General features: G+C 35.6%; 1 protein-coding gene across 3 annotated transcripts; it reads left to right on the top strand.

Annotated features, from left to right (window-relative positions):
- Positions 1-11,496: 11,496 nt before the first annotated feature.
- Positions 11,497-13,410, top strand: LOC132293632 (protein BASIC PENTACYSTEINE2-like). 3 transcript variants are annotated; one of them, XM_059791184.1, is made up of 2 exons: positions 11,497-11,638; positions 12,213-13,410. In XM_059791184.1, the coding sequence occupies exon 2, from the start codon at positions 12,237-12,239 to the stop codon at positions 13,101-13,103; it is 867 nt and encodes a 288-aa protein (XP_059647167.1). In that variant the 5' UTR covers positions 11,497-11,638; positions 12,213-12,236; the 3' UTR covers positions 13,104-13,410. The 3 variants fall into 3 exon arrangements, with proteins under 3 accessions (XP_059647167.1, XP_059647166.1, XP_059647165.1); XM_059791183.1 differs by having other exon boundaries at positions 12,197-13,410; XM_059791182.1 differs by having other exon boundaries at positions 11,498-11,638; positions 12,115-13,410.
- The last annotated feature ends 2,880 nt before the right edge of the window (positions 13,411-16,290 follow it).

The raw sequence follows: 16,290 nt of genomic DNA, 5'->3' as shown, positions 1-16,290 counted from the left end.
GGAACGTCTATACAACTGATCACGCACAATGGCATACTTTTCCGCGTTGGACCTAATTTTTCTTGCCTCGTCCTTACGCTCGGGGAGTGCACCATTACGTATGTAAGCCATGATTGGATCAATCCAGCTCGGCTCATATGGTATAACATTAACATGTTGAGTGCTCGGATTAGGCAGCTCTTCAAAAATGGAAGGTTGGATCAATATGTCGACCGGGATAACCCTAGCCAAAGTATCTCCAGAACTGGATGCACTACAAGCCAAGCGGTCAGCATCTTCGTTATACTCTCTCGGCAATTAGATAAACCTGATCTGATCAAAGCTTTTCGCCTCACGCAGAACAGCAGTTCGGTATGCTTCCATGGTCTTATCCTTGGCCCCATAGTCCCCATTGACTTGTCGAATGACTAGTTGTGAATTACTATAAGCAATCAGATTCTTGATCTTCAGTTCTTTAGCCAACTTCAGCCCAGCTATCAACGCCTCGTATTCTGCCTCATTGTTGGTTGCGTTGAACTCTAGTCTTATCGCTTGGCTCAGCGTAGTTCCTTCTGGTGTTTGCAATTGAATTCCAATCCCGGCCCCCATTTGATTCGAGGAGCCGTCCACGAAGAGCTTCCACCAGGAACAATTATAATCCTCCATCACATCTTCAGCATCACAGTCAAGTAGGAAATCCGCCACCACTTGACCTTTGATTGCCATCCTGGGCTCGTATGTAATATCAAATGAACTCAATTCAATGGCCCACTTGGTCATTCTCCCCGATAGGTCCGGTTTGTGCAGGATCATTCTCAAAGGGAAAGTTGTTAAAACGACGATTGGATGAGATTCAAAATAATGTCTAAGCTTCCTTTTTGCGTTAACCAGCGACAAGATCATTCGTTCGGCCCTAGAATACCTTCTTTCTGGTTCAGACATTGTTTTGCTAACATAAAACACCAGGAACTGCTTGCCCTCTTTGCAACGAATCAGAACGGCACTAGTTGCTATACTGGATACCCCAAGATATAGAAAGAGTTTCTCATTCGGTTCTGAAGCAGACAGAACCGGAGGATTACGCATGTACTCCTTCAGGCTGGTTAGCGCCTGTCGTTGCTCATCCCCCCAGGTTTGTCTTCCGTGCCCTCGAATTGTATCAAAGAAAGGTTTGTAGCAGTCCGAAAGCTTGGAAATAAATCGGCTCAGTGCAGCTATCTGGCCTGTGAGTGCCTGCACCTCCTTAATTGTCTTTGGCTCTGCATTTCTGATCAAGGCTTCTGCCTGCACTGGGCTGACCTCAATTCCTCTATGATTGACCACATGTCCCAGGAATTGACCGGAGCTTACGCCGAATGAGCATTTGGCCTGATTAAGCTTTATCCCTTACTGGCGCAACACACCGAACACATCTTGCAGGTGCGCTAAATGATCGCTCTTCTTCTTACTCTTGACCACCATATCATCAATATAAGCCTCGACAGTGCTTCCCATTTGGCCCTTAAAAATCTTGCTGATCAGCCTCTGATAAGTAGCTCCAGCGTTTTTTAATCCGAATGGCATGACTTTGTAGCAATAAGTCCTTCGTTCAGTAACAAATGAAGTTTTCTCTTCATCAACTTGGTCCATGGGAATTTGATTATAACCGGAATAAGCATCCAGGAAAGTTAACTGCTCATATCCTGTGGTGGCATCTACCATTTGATCAATCCTGGGCAATGGGAAACTATCCTTTGGGCAGGCTTTATTCAGGTTAGTGAAGTCGATGCATACTCTCCATTTCCCATTCTTCTTCTGCACTACAACAACGTTAGAGAGCCAGGCCGGGTACTGAACTTCTCTGATGAATCCGGCTTCAAACAGCCGATCAACCTCCTCAGCTATAATCTGATTTCATTCTGGAGCAAATCTTCTTTGCTTCTGCTTCACTGGCTTTGCATTCGGATCCACATTGAGGGAATGGCAAGATACAGCAGGATTTATCCCTGGCATATCTGAATGGCTCCATGCGAATACATCTGCATTCCGAATCAAGAAATTAGTCAACTCTAGTTTCTCTTCTTCAGTAAGTCTGGTTCCCACCCTTGTTGTTCGGTCTGGTTTCTCATGGTCAATCTTCACTTCATGAAGGGGTTCTGTGGTCAGAACTGGTGGCTCCTCCTCCCCATCCCTGCTGGGAGGAGGGTTCTGTAATTGCTATTTTGGACTGGCTGAACGGATGGGATTTTTTCCTTTTCCAGCAGATTTCAAAATTACTGAATAACATTCTTTAGCCGCAACCTGGTCCCCGTGTATATCTATTACCTTGATCCCATCCGGACCCAAACATCGCATCACTTGATGCAAGGTTGACGGGACGCCCTGAATTCTGTGAATCCATCCTCTGCCCATCAAGAGGTTATAGGATGGATGATTTCTATGACCACAAAACTTTCAGTCAAAACTCGCTCAGCAGCTTGTACTGTCAATTCCACCATTCCAATGGGTTCCACTCGCTTCCCATCAAATCCGAGCAACGGATTTCCTGTGGGTTTGAGTTTTTCGGGTTCGATCTCCAGTCGGTTGAACGTCACCCTGGGCATGACATTCGCACTACTTCCTGGATCAATCAGGACTCTCCGAACCAGACATTCTGCAACCATCAGACTGACGACTAGTGGATCTTCATGAGGAATCTGAATGCGTAGCAGGTCTGTTTTATCAAACTTTATTGATGTGGACGCGTTCTGCTAGTGCAAAGCATGCACACTTCCAATTCTTCTTTTCAGCTGGGCCTGGCATAACCTCGTTCTGAGCAACTCTTCTAACTCCGTCGTTTATTCAGGCCGGCCATGAATTGCATTTATAATCCGGACGGGCTGAGAGTTATGTTGGTTCGGCCTCTGGTTTCGCTTGATTTGCTCGGTCGGGCGGTTATGCTCTTGCGCCGGACCTTGAACATAGCTTGCAAATTCCCCCTTTACGATTAGCATCTCTACCTGCCTCCTTAGGTTCCTGCATTCGTTAGTCTGATGTCTAAAATCACTATGGAAAGCACAATGTTTAGTCTGATCCCTCTGTTCAAGAGGTTGCCTGATTGGCAGAGGAGGACAAAACTTATCTTTGTTCTCTTGATATAGCCTTGCTAAGGTGACTCTGAGTGGAGTGACTGATTCCTCCTCCCTAGGCCTCTTCTCCGCCTTTCATGAGGGGTGACGTTGCGGTTGAGCTTGTTTTTGCCGGATCTTGGCTTTGGACTTCTCCTCCATCGAAATAATTGACGTCTTCCTCGAATTAGCTGCTTCTTCCTCCTCAAGACGAACAAAACCGTCAGCTCTCTCATTCAGCTCGTTCATTGTCTTTGGCGTATTAACCACCAAGCTGGTATGGAACGGCGTCCTCCGGTTCATTGCGAGTTTAAATGCTTGGACGCTGTTGACGGGTGACACTCTATTACCATGCTTTTAACGAGTTGAACCGGGTGAGAAAACCTTGGAGCCGTTCATCCTCATGCTGCTTCATTGTGAAAAGGCTTGATACATCCTTAGCCGGACGTTTATTCCCGTAGTACTTGCTTATGAACTTATCGCATAAGTCCTGGAAACTGGCGATTGAGCCCTGAGCTAGATTCTTGAACCAATTGAGAGCTGGTCCAGCCAAGCTCGTAGGGAAACATTTGCACATCAAAGGATCATTATTAGTATTCAAAGCCATTTTCAACTGAATATGGTATATGTGATCGACCGGATTGGTTGTTCCGTCAAACAGAATGAAAATCGGTATGGAAAACTTTTTCGGATTCGGCGTGTTCATAATTTCATCAGTGAACGGCGATGTGACCGTCCTTGCTGATGAACGCAATGCTTCGTTTTCCCTTGAAAACCGTGACGGAAATCCCCGATCGGCAGATCTCCTTTTTGAGCTATGGTAATCAACTGTTGCTAATGAAGGTCGATATGGCAGATCGAACGACCTGTCCTCCACAAATTCACTCTGCCATGGTGACGCAATCCTATGTTCATATGTCGGTGCTTCCTCCCTCATAATCCGTTCGTGATGCGGTTCCAGACGAACAGATCCTTCTTGATCCTCTACTCGACGGACATTCGGAGGCAGATTACCGATTATAACTTCATCACGACGTGGACCACCACGATTGACATCTTTTAGATCACCTTGACGATCAGCTTCGGACGGTAAAACTCCCTCTCCTTCAGGAGGTGGCCTCGGAATTGCAGGAGCCTCACGATGCTCTATTCCAGCTCGTAGCTCTGCATTTTCTTTCCTCAAAGCATCGATCATGTTCATCAGCTCATCGAGCTTTGTCTGCTGGCCGTTCTCCAAAGGATTCGAGTTCGCCTCTCCGATCATCATTCCAGATCGGAGCAAAGTCATCAACTGCAGACTTCTTGACCAAATCGGAGTTCCGCTAACGCACGCACACCAGATCTGAACTTACACTTGCTGAATTTAGTCCGCTACTGGCCGGATTCGGTAATCACAACAGATCGCAATTGCGCAGTTCGCCGGATCAAGCACGGATCTGATCTGCTTGGATCGGACGCCAATTTTCCGAAATCAACCGGAGCCTGGACTCGTAAAGATAGATCGTATTATCACCAATGTTGATTCAGCTTTCATAGATTAATCGTCTTCCTCGCAGAATGCGTTGAATCGATCCGATCTGGAATGACATCAATCAATCCTTCCTGTTCTTCCCACAGACGGCGCCAATTGAAAGTACAAGGAATTTCCCTTTTTTACAGAGAGATAACTTCTTCACTCCCAATCCTCTTTTTCCCTCTCGATTTCCCTTATTTATAGACGGTTACAACCTCCTTTGGCCTGGGCCTTATCTGCTTCCCTTTGCCTGGACTCAACTTCCCTCATTTTAACATGGGCTTCTGAAATGACTTTATGTACCTGGGCCCATCCTGCGCGAACTTGCTCTATCTCGTTTGTCCACACCCGACCCGTCCTCTGCAATGCGGATTACACCAAACCCGGGTCATTTTGGTGTCCTCACCTCATTTTTTATTTTTTGCCAAAAAACTCCCCTTAACTATCAGAAGGGGGTGATTTAACTGACGAAAATTAACTAAAAGGGAGCTATTTGGGCATTGAGTTTTCTTATATATTTTTGAGATAAAAATGCTCATGTACCTATTTTAATATATCCACATATATATTTACTCCATTATCACTCTTAGCCGCATATCCTCCACCAGTACCGCAGCGTGTACTATTTTTCTTGCTTAACTTCTTTTATTTACCCATCACACACACACACACACACACACACATGTATATTTATTTTATATTATCATACATATTATAATTTTATATAATATTATAATGGTATATATAATATGTTTCATTAAATATTATTTATACTATATTTGCATTTCCATTTAGCCTTCATACATATATAAATTCGGGTTTTTCCTTGAAATTTATCTGCTATTTTTTTATTTTTTTTTAGAATTATATTGTGCATTCTTTTTTATTATTTATACAGATTTGTTAAAGGGATTCATCTTCTACCACTATGAGAAATAATGCCTTTTTTTATTATTATTATTTATGCCTACATGTTTTTCTTCATTTTTTTTTTTAATATTTCAAAATAGTTTTTTTTCTATAAAAAATATATATTCCTTTCATGTGACTAATGTGAACTTGACGATCATCATGACATTATTCTGGAATAGTTTAACCCATGCTTTTACAAACATGATATAATTTTTTTTTTTAATTAAATAAAAGACTGTTTTCAAAACCTTATTTTTTATCTCTGAGTCTAGTAAAATTTTAATATATTAAAAATAATACTAATAGAAGTGTTAATTTATATGAACAATGTCGTTTAGATTATTTAATAAAAATATTAAGACGCACTCACAAATTAAGTAGATTTTCAAATAGACCTAATGGGTATTTAAATTAATTTCTATTTCAATTCCCTTTCAGCTAATGCCCATTTGCTAAGTCGTCCCCTTGGGATAGTTGAGGGGGATTTTTTGATAAAAAAAAAATTTTAAAAAGAGGATTTAGAGTGAAATGCAAATAAAAAAGAAGAGTTTAATGCAGTTCACCCTATATAATATTATAAAAATTACATTATATCTGTCCCTATATACCTTATGTACTTGTTAAGGTTGAGGTAAAAGGAGGAGTTTGGGATTTTTATTTTTATTTTTATTTTTGTTAAAAGAATAAGCTTTTATAAATAAAAAGAATATGTACAAAGTGCTCCAACCAACTAAACAAACCAAAGGAACATAGTCCTTGGGATTGTTGGGAGTAGGAAAACAATCAAGTGAAAATAATCATACAACAAAATACAAGATTTGGTAAAATTGTTTTTCCTACTTTTAGGGAGCGCACTAAAAATTTTACTATCAATTATGGTTGTTTATAACAAAGAACTCTTAACCTCACAAATTATTATTATTATTATTTTTTTTCAACTTAACCTCACAATTAGTTGCCTCTCCAAATAACTACTACTTTAAATACCAAAATAAGGGATTTAAATACAAAAGGCATTCAAGAGCATAAAAGACAATATATATAAAAAAAATTAAAAAAAAATCTCAATAAGGTTGAGTAAGAAAAATTATTAGATAGTACAGGTTCATTGATACTTGGTGGAATAATTCAATTCAGACTATCCGATTAAGAAAATGGTCCCACAAGAATGTATAAGATATTAAGTTTTGCTAACCACAGTTGTCTTGGGTGATTGTAGCTTTATAGTCGTTTGTCCATCAGTTCTCATTTGCGATTTGTCTAGAAATCAGTTATCATTTGTGACTTGTCTAGGTGTAGAAACTTACTACCACATAACTTCTTTTCTTTTTTATCCTACTGGCAAGTTACGTGATTTATTGGCCACGTGTTTGTTTATCTATCCTCTTGGCTTAATTGTTGTTAGGTTTTTTTTTTTTTTTTTTTTTTTTTTTTTTTTTTTTTTTTTTTTTTTTTTCTGCTCACCTGATGGGTTGTACTGTATTATTTGATTTTTGGGTCATATTTTATTGTTAAATAAAATCTATAAAATTTAAATTTACACTTCAATTTTTATCAATCCTAAAATTTTTGTTCCAATTGCAAACTTTACATAAATATAATAACACCACCAATACAACAAATCTGATTATTTACTCTATTTTTTTTTTTTTTCCTGAATGTGAAATTTTTTATATTTATTTAAAGTGAAAAATATTATATATAAAAAATGAATAAATATAAAAAATTTGTCTTGTACTATTATGTTCATTTTTTTTATAATATTTTTCACTTTAAATAAATATAATTTTTTAAAATAATCAGATTTGTTGTATTGGTGGTGTTATTATATTTATGTAAAGTTTGTAATTGGAACAAAAATTTTAGGATCGATAAAAATTGGAATGTAAATTTAAATTTTATAGATTTTATTTAACAGTAAAATATGACCCAAAAATCAAACAATACAGTACAACCCATCAGGTGAGCAGAAAAATTAAAAAAAAAAAAAAAAATTAACAACAATTAAGCCTAGAGGATAGGTAAACAAACACGTAGCCAATAAACCACGTGACTTGTCAAGTAGGATAAAAAGTAAAAGAAGTTATGTTGTTGTAGGTTTCTAATCCTACACAAGTTATAATGGATAACTAATTTCTAAACAAATCACAAATGAGAACTGATTCCTAAACTAATAAGACAAGCGACTGTGGTTAGCAAAGCCCTAAGATATTACGAAGAAACCTTTATAACGGTTTGTATTGAATTAATTCACCACATGTCAAATACAGTAATATAGGACCATCTAATAATTTTTTGTTGAACACAACCCACGAAGCGGCAACATTAATTGGATTGATGATTTAGACTTCACAAATAAATAAAGGGTCGTGATACTCAGGTAGAAAGATTAGACCAATTTGTTAGGCATAATCTACATGGCACAAAAAAACAAATTAATATGTTAATCATATAGTCCCACTAATATGTCCATTAAAACAACATGAATTTTCAAAGACAAAATTACCCTTATATTACCTTCTCGTATCCATCATACCATTTTTAGGATTACTTAACTGATACTCGTTTAAAAAATAACTATAACTAAAAACCCCTTAAATTTGTTTCATAAATTTTATCATAACACTGTCTCTCTCTAAATAGGTGTGCAATTCAATCACTTAAATTTGTTTTTAAAATTTTGATCCTTTATTTATATATATATATATATATATATATATATATATATATATTTAAGAATATGCAAAATTATATAGATGGATGTAAAAGAATATACAAAATTTCGCAAAACAAAAAAAATTATAATAATAAACACCAGGGGCACCGCCCCTGCCTTACCTTGCCATATATACATAATATGTATTTTACTATATATATGTAAGAAATTTTATAAAAATTTTATAGAAATTCCCTCCCTAAAATTTTAAATTTCTAAAAATATATGATAAATTTTTGTTGTACTTTTTAAATTCTTTTAATTCCTTATTAGAAAAAAATGTTATATTCTCTTTTTTATAGTTAAATTCTAATTTTGTTTTCCTTTTCTTTTAAAGTTCTTCCTTTTTTTTTGTTTTTTTTTTTTTCTTTATTCTTTTTAAACTTTTTATTTTTTTATTTTTTTGAAAGATACACTTCTATATTTTGGATTTGTGTCTTGTTGCATTGTTAGTTCCAATATATTTCTTTTGAAATTGATTTATGTCACTGTTTTTATTAATGCTATGGTGCATCGTTAAAGCGAATAAAGCTAATTAAATTAATGAAAAGCATGTGGTGGTTAATTTTTTTTTTTCTTTTTTTAATAAAGTATACTAGACCCTTTGAAATCCTAGCTCTGTCCTAGTTAACACTCTTATGCAAGAAACCAATAATAGACTGAATTGGCTGGTCAATCAAAAACTCTTATCACCAAGTTCTGTAAAGTGATTTATTTGTGTATCAGGAATTAATGATGGTAATGGAGAAAAGGGTAAGAAAAGAAAATAAAGAATGGTTTGACTATAGAATAGAAATGGATGATGACATATATTATTGGTAATTGAAATTCTTTGATAATTAAAATTCAGAATAGTTTTATCTTTAAAATTTTATCTTTCTAAGTGCAATACAATTCCATACAATTATCATTTTCCATAAATAAATGTGGTGCAATCTAAGTTGCAAATGTTGTTACGTTGGATTCTGCAGTTAATCATAACTTTCCTTATCCGTGATAATGATAAAGTCCTACATTTGTCATCATGTACTGATGTACATTGATTTTTTAAAATACTTCAGTTTAATTTTTTTCTTTTATTTCATAGGTTTTTTTTTGGTCGGTAGTACAAAGTCGCACACCCATAGTTGCCGATTGTGGGAACCTCAATCTTCCACTTGAAAGTAAGGTATAATATTAGCACTAGCCTCTGTATGTAAATTTTATCTTAAATCATTCAAAAGTTTTTGTTGATGTTGATCAAATTTTATTTATTTTTCCATTATTTAAGTCAGTAACTAGAATAAATTGGTTTACATTAGAGAGCTGAGAAGTTATATGCTATTGATTTTTTTTTTTTTACTAACAAAGAAATTTCAAAATATTCTTGAGAGATTCGAACACTCTACCGACATTCTACCTTATTTCTTTTACCTTAAAAGAAGATAAGATACCACTACATATATATATATTTGTTCCTAGATCTAACTCACATTATATGATAATAAATTAAAGGGATTCACTTACTCCAAATTAAGAGTGGGTAAATAATACTTGAATTCGTGAATTCGATAGCTACACCCATGGATCGATCGTGGATTAAAAAAATTTAATCCATAACTCAGGAATGGATCATGGATTGGGTTGTTAAAATTTGGTTAGACCCATGAGTCCGATCCAATCCGATCAGTGAGATTTATATATATTTAAATAATATATTAGTTAATTGTCATTTAAAAGATGTATTAATTAATATGAATTACTATTAATAAATTAAAATTTTATCTATTGGATTATGATTAAAAAATAAGCAATATTGGACTATTTACGAAAAATCCCAATTAGCGGATCTAATCCGATCTGATTCATCATTTTGCTGATTTGATCTGTCATCTCACGGATCGGTGACGGATTAAGATTTTTTTAATTTGTTGGAAACAAATTGGATTATGATTAATGCCTAATCCGATCTGGGGCCAACCCTACTCCAAATAAATGAAGAAAAATGGAATTAAGGAAGTTGTTTTTAATTTGCTTCATAGGAGTGGTACAGAGAAGAAAACTTATACTAGGAATCGATGATGCTGTTGAAAATTCATAAAAGGTTTACATAATATATATTTTTTTGGTAAGTAAAAAAAAAAATAAAAAATAAATGTGAAGACACAACTATACATGGGCATACTCTAGGAAGGCCCAACAAAGAAAAAAATGGAAGACCCAGCCCAAAAGATAAGGCAAATTAGCCCCCAAAAAAATCAGAAGAGTGTGGTTGATAAAAAGGGAAGGACAAAAAGCTGTACTCCCTTGACCCCAAGACTTCTTTACGGCCCATAACAGGCTACCCTAGGTCCGAGGCCCATAGAAGGCTTACCCTAGGTCTGATCCCTACAAGCTCAGCCCAACTTCTAACAAAGTTTTTGGTTAGGTCCAACAACTTCTAACAAAGTTGATACTTATTTTATATTTTCTTTTTTCCTTTTTAATACTGTACTTATACAATAAGTGTTTTTCTAATAAAATTAGAACATACAAACTTTTAAGTCCAACTAAAATTTCATGTAACATGCTTGACCAGACCAGCTAGTAAGACAAAAATAGCCTTTTTTTTTTTTTTTTTTTTTCTTTTTTCTTTTTACAGAATTAGAGAAGTGAGAAAACAAAATGTAGGAGGTTCTATTGTGAAGATATTTTTATTTTATTATATTATTATTATTTTATTTTCATTTTTTTTTAACATGGTAGGGGCCTCGGAGGTTTACTTTTGTCTTGAAATACATAATGTAGTGTTTGGATAAGGGGAAAGGTCAAAAAAACACTCTTCAATGATATTTAGAAATAGCAAAAAATACTCTCTTTTTTAAAGTGCATATAAATTAATGTATTTTAAAAATTTGTTGCAAATAGCTTATTGGTCAACAATTTTGATCATTTTTTTCCAAAAATTCCAAAATACCCTTAAGGGCATTTTAGGTATTTCAACATTTATTTATTTATAAAAACTTCAAAAATTATAAAAACTCCAATTTATTTTATAAAAATCCCAAAATTTTGAAATATGAGTTTTTTTTTATATTGTATTTTAATTTTTAAATTGAAAATTTATCTTTATTTACTCAATTTAAAAAGGTAGATTTTTTTATTTTTTATTTATTTTAAACATCACAGGGTATTTGCGCAATCTATATATAGAAAAGTTTTTTTTTCATAAATTTTTGTTCTTTATATTTTCCTTTTCTTTCCTATAATAATCATAATTCCTAATTTTTTTCTTTTTTTCTTTTTTTCAGCCTAAAATCCAACAAAGAGAGAAAAACGATAAAATAATCAATAGGCGAGTATATTCATCGATCACTTTCTCGTTCCGTTTCCCATCCCTAGAGTCTCCTCTATCTCTACCGTCAAAGGAGGTGGTTACAAACCCTAACGAGCTGTCTCTCCTCCGCCTGCTAAGTAAGTCCCCATTTTCTCTCTCTCTACAATTCAAATCTAGAAATGCTAAGCATTTCAATTTCTTGTATCAATCCAGCTCTCATCGACTCAATTGTTCATTTCTTTGTATCTATTTGTTCGCCGTATAGATCTAATGTGAAAAGATCCTATTTTTCTTTGAAATTTTCTAGATTAAACATGCAGTACACATTGTAGGTCAGTTTATGTTTGGGGATTGAATTGTCGTTCATTAGAGTGGTATTTGTAGTTCATCTAATTCATGGCCGGATGGGTGTTGATTTGATCTTATATATTTACCCATTGTTTTGTTAGGAATTTACCCCCCAAAAAAGAGAGCTTTGTGTTAGGAAGTTCTTGAGCTGCATTAGTTTTTATATTCTGTGTTCTATACTTCTATACAAACAATCTATATATACTACTGGTTTGTGTGGATTAAGCATGTTATTATGTATTCATTGCTTGTGTGGCTTTTGTAGGGTTTGTTAGGAGCAACCCAAAATGGGTTTGATTTATTGGGCAGAAACAAAATAATATCATTATTGTTGCCTCTACTTTCAGTTAATTCTTCGCTCAGTTTCAGCTGTCTGTCTTCATTGTCATGGACGGCGGCGATGGTGGTATAAATATGCGGAATTGGGGTTTCTACGAACCATCAGCGGCTCTCAAAGGCCACCTAGGTCTGGAGCTCATGCCTACTGTGTCCGAAAAGCCTCTACTGGGTGGACGGGACCACCCCGCCGTCATGGCCACTGCTAATATTGGAGCATATCATCATAGGGTTTGCGGGGTATCGGAATCTCCCATGTCCATGGACTTCATGAGGGATGCTTGGATGCATCACAGAGAGAACTATCTCAATGTGTTACCTGGAAGCCACCACCCCAATTTTGCAGTCTTACCAGAGACCTCTAGAGCCCACCCTGTGCAGATGATCCACCAACCTGAGTCATCAAATGAGAAGAGGGTGGCTCAAATGGAAGTAACTGTTCCCAAAAAGGAGAGTGAAGGTCCTCTGAATAAAAGGTCTGGCAGCAGAGCCAAAAAATCTCCAAAAACAAAGAAGCCTAAGAAATCCCCCCGTATGCCCAGAGATGAGTGCAGTCCTTCGGTTCATTGTGCAAGGACCCCCAGGAAGAGCACAGAAGTCGTAATTAACGGAATCGATATGGATATTTCGGGCATCCCCATACCGGTTTGCTCATGCACTGGAACTCATAAGCAGTGTTATCGGTGGGGCTCTGGTGGCTGGCAATCTGCATGTTGTACCACCGGTATGTCCATGTATCCCTTGCCAATGAGTACCAAAAGGCGTGGAGCGAGGATAGCAGGACGGAAGATGAGTTTAGGGGCGTTTAAAAAAGTTTTGGAGAAACTTGCTTCTGAAGGTTACAACTTCTCTAATCCAATTGATCTGAGGACTCACTGGGCTAAGCATGGTACAAACAAGTTTGTCACGATCAGGTAGATTTACAACGTGATTGCTGCTGTTGTCCCTTGGTGTATTTGGCCCCTCTCCTGTGTATATATGCATCTGGCTCAAAGCAGAAGTTCTTCAGGTAGTTTCTAGTCGGTGAATTTTCTGATCCATGTTACTTGTTATTTAAATTCAGCACTTTCGGCTCTTCAGATTTGTTGTTCAATTCTCTTCACATTTTGTAGTTTCAGGTTATGTCAATCTTGTCTTAATGCCGGATAAGAGAATTATTTGATTAGATTCATTTATTGTATCCTTGCGAGATATTTCCTTTGATAATGTAATCTAATATTCCGAAGACTTGTTTTTCCCCTTTCCTTAATTCTTTTGGGGTGCATGATGTGTCTCTTCTCCTCTATATTGCTTTGCCTTTATACATTGCTTCATCAAAATTTGAATTTTCAGTTAATTGCTCTATTATATAATTGTCTATAATCTTTGAAGAATTGATATTTTTGTTTTTGTGAATCTTATTGTAATTGTATTCTAGTTAATGACCATTTCTTTTGACATGGATAAGTATTGCAAAGAATTTTTCATATAACTTAGTAAAGTAATATGTTCATTAATTGTGCCTCTAGATATGCAATACTAAAGAGAACTTAGAACCTGAGTTATAAATTGTGCTTCCAATGATTTGACATGCATTAAATTTTATTGAAGGAAAATGAATTAAGAAGTGGGGAAGGCATGATGCATAATATGAATCTAGAAACATATAGACCTGAAACACTTACCAAATGATCAAACTAATTAACATATGAATTCAAAATAATTTGTTTATCCGTACAGGTATGAGGGTTGGATATTTAGATTGTCAGCGAAGAAATGGTCTTGTTGCATCAGTTAAAGAAAGACCAAAGGCAAAGGAGAGAGATAGAAAGGAAGAATGGGATAAAGGAAGACACGTAGAAGGGTTGCATTTTGAGTTTTTCAAAATTTCCGCGAACTGGGAGGTTGTGTTTGTTGATTTTCTCATGTTCACAAGGTTGGATTTGTGAGACATTTACTTCAGTCTGCTCTTACGGGCTTGGTAGTGGTGAGAGATTGAGGCTTTCTTTGACATTTTCTAAGCTGGTTGAGGAGCATGCTTTTAGATGGATAAAGTCCGGAAATGGTGAGAAAGTCTAGGGTGGAAAATGATGTTATCGTTCGAGTGCTCCGAGAAGCATATTGTCTGGGGTTCCCTTGAGAAATGTGGCACACAAAAGCTCTCCTTAAACTTGCACTTTAAGTAATGGCAGTTATTATAAGATATTGACTATTGATTATAGAAATACCATGTGCAAACAGGATGAAGAGTTAGTTAATCATCTATTGTTGCATTTTTCTGTAGCCAGGGAGTTATGGGGTCTCTTGTTAACTCTTTTTGGAGACTAATGAGAATCATTGGTGGGGGAAGTGCTTTGTAGTTGGAGGGTTTTATAGAGTGGGTAGGAGAGTTAGAGCAGGTTGCTTCATTTTACCTTTGTGGAGTTTATAATGATGATGATGATGTTAGAAGAATTTTGACCTCTTAAACCCTTACTCTCTAGCAGCCTCCTTTAATCTGATGACTCGTAGAGAAGTTAGTACAACAAGATTAAGAAACACAATTAATCATTATGATTGATGGCACACTGTTACAATGTTATATTATTTGATTTCACGCATGTTCACATATATACATATATTTATAGAGGGAGAAACTAGAGATGGTGTTAATTATAGATTAGTCACATTTTAAACTAGAGATGGTGTAAATATTATAAAATTCCTATTAGACTGATTAGTCACATTTTATAGGATGTTATGCTGGATAGCTTAGAAACATATATATATATATATATATATATATATATAGCGTGTTTGAAATGCGTGGCAAGACTGGTCCCCCTTTGTCCTAGTTGCTTTGGGTCTTAACTCTCAAACTATAAAAAAAGGTTTCAAGACTGGTAGAGAGAGAAGAAATGAAAGATAAAATTGTGGCAAGACAAGATAGAATAAAATTATAAATGAATGAATATGTTCATGAGATACTCAAAGTACAACCAATTGGAGATAAAGTGAGATAAAATCGATTAAGATGGTTTAGCTATATGCAATGAATACCAATAATTGCAATAATGAGAAAGAGTGATGTGATGCAAACTGAGGGTAATGTTAGGGAAGGGAATACCAAAACTAACATGTATTGAGACAGTAAAGAAAGACATGCTATAATGTGGTTTTATTGAGGTTAAAACCTTAAGAGTCTGTTGAAGGATATTTAAATATTAAAGTTACACCCTCTCTAACAGTTTAAGTTTTTGGAATAGATGGTAATTAGTATCAGAGCCAAAGTTCTCGAGTTCAAACCTCACCGTCATCCTGATACTTAAAATTGTAAATATCGAAACATGAGTTGGACGAAAAGAAGGCCACACGTGAGGAGGCGTGTTAAAGAATATTTAAATATTAAAGTTACACTCTCTCTAACAGTTTAAGCTTTTGGAGTAAATGGTAGTTAGCAGAGTCAAATGGTGAAATAGGATTTGTGCACCCAATCTCTAATAGTTGGAAAAATGTTCTGTCAATAGACAAAGAATATATATGGAAAGAGGGAGGCAGGGAGCTGTGTGCCTGTGGATGCTCTTAAAAGATGTAAAAAACAAACAACCTATGTTACATGGACTCGGGTACGGGTGTAGGACACGAGTATGTATTCATGCGTCGGACGTGTCAAATCTCCAAATAGAAGGACACACAGACACGGCTAAATATTCATTTTATTAATTATTTTATTTTATTTTTTAAAGTAATGTTTTTATCTAATGTAATGTTCAATATAAGGCATTTAACTCATTTTAAAGTAATAATATAATGTAATTGAATAATTGGATATGCTTTTTAAGTACATGTCCAACCAAAAGTGTCGGACACATATCCCATACCCATATCCGTGGGATATATGTCCGACACGGGTGTATCACTACTTTTGAAGAGTCCATGTAACAGAGAAAACAACTACTATAATACAATGAAGACATAGTAGATGGGAGGATAATTAACCCCTCATTTTCTCTTTTACCTTTATCCCATTAACCTGGAGTTCATAAATTTTCACTCGGCTTCTGGTTTTCCTTTGAAACTGCACTCTCTGATGTTACAATATATTTTTATATCAAGTTCTCTTTCAGGAACACAGATTGAGTCTCAC

The sequence above is a fragment of the Cornus florida genome, unplaced genomic scaffold, assembly GCF_030987335.1.
Source record: "Cornus florida cultivar Cherokee Brave unplaced genomic scaffold, ASM3098733v1 CherokeeBrave_3.0.0_Hap2_Chr02, whole genome shotgun sequence".
In the NCBI taxonomy this organism is placed as follows: domain Eukaryota; kingdom Viridiplantae; phylum Streptophyta; class Magnoliopsida; order Cornales; family Cornaceae; genus Cornus; species Cornus florida.
This window is presented reverse-complemented; position numbering and strand designations above follow the sequence as displayed.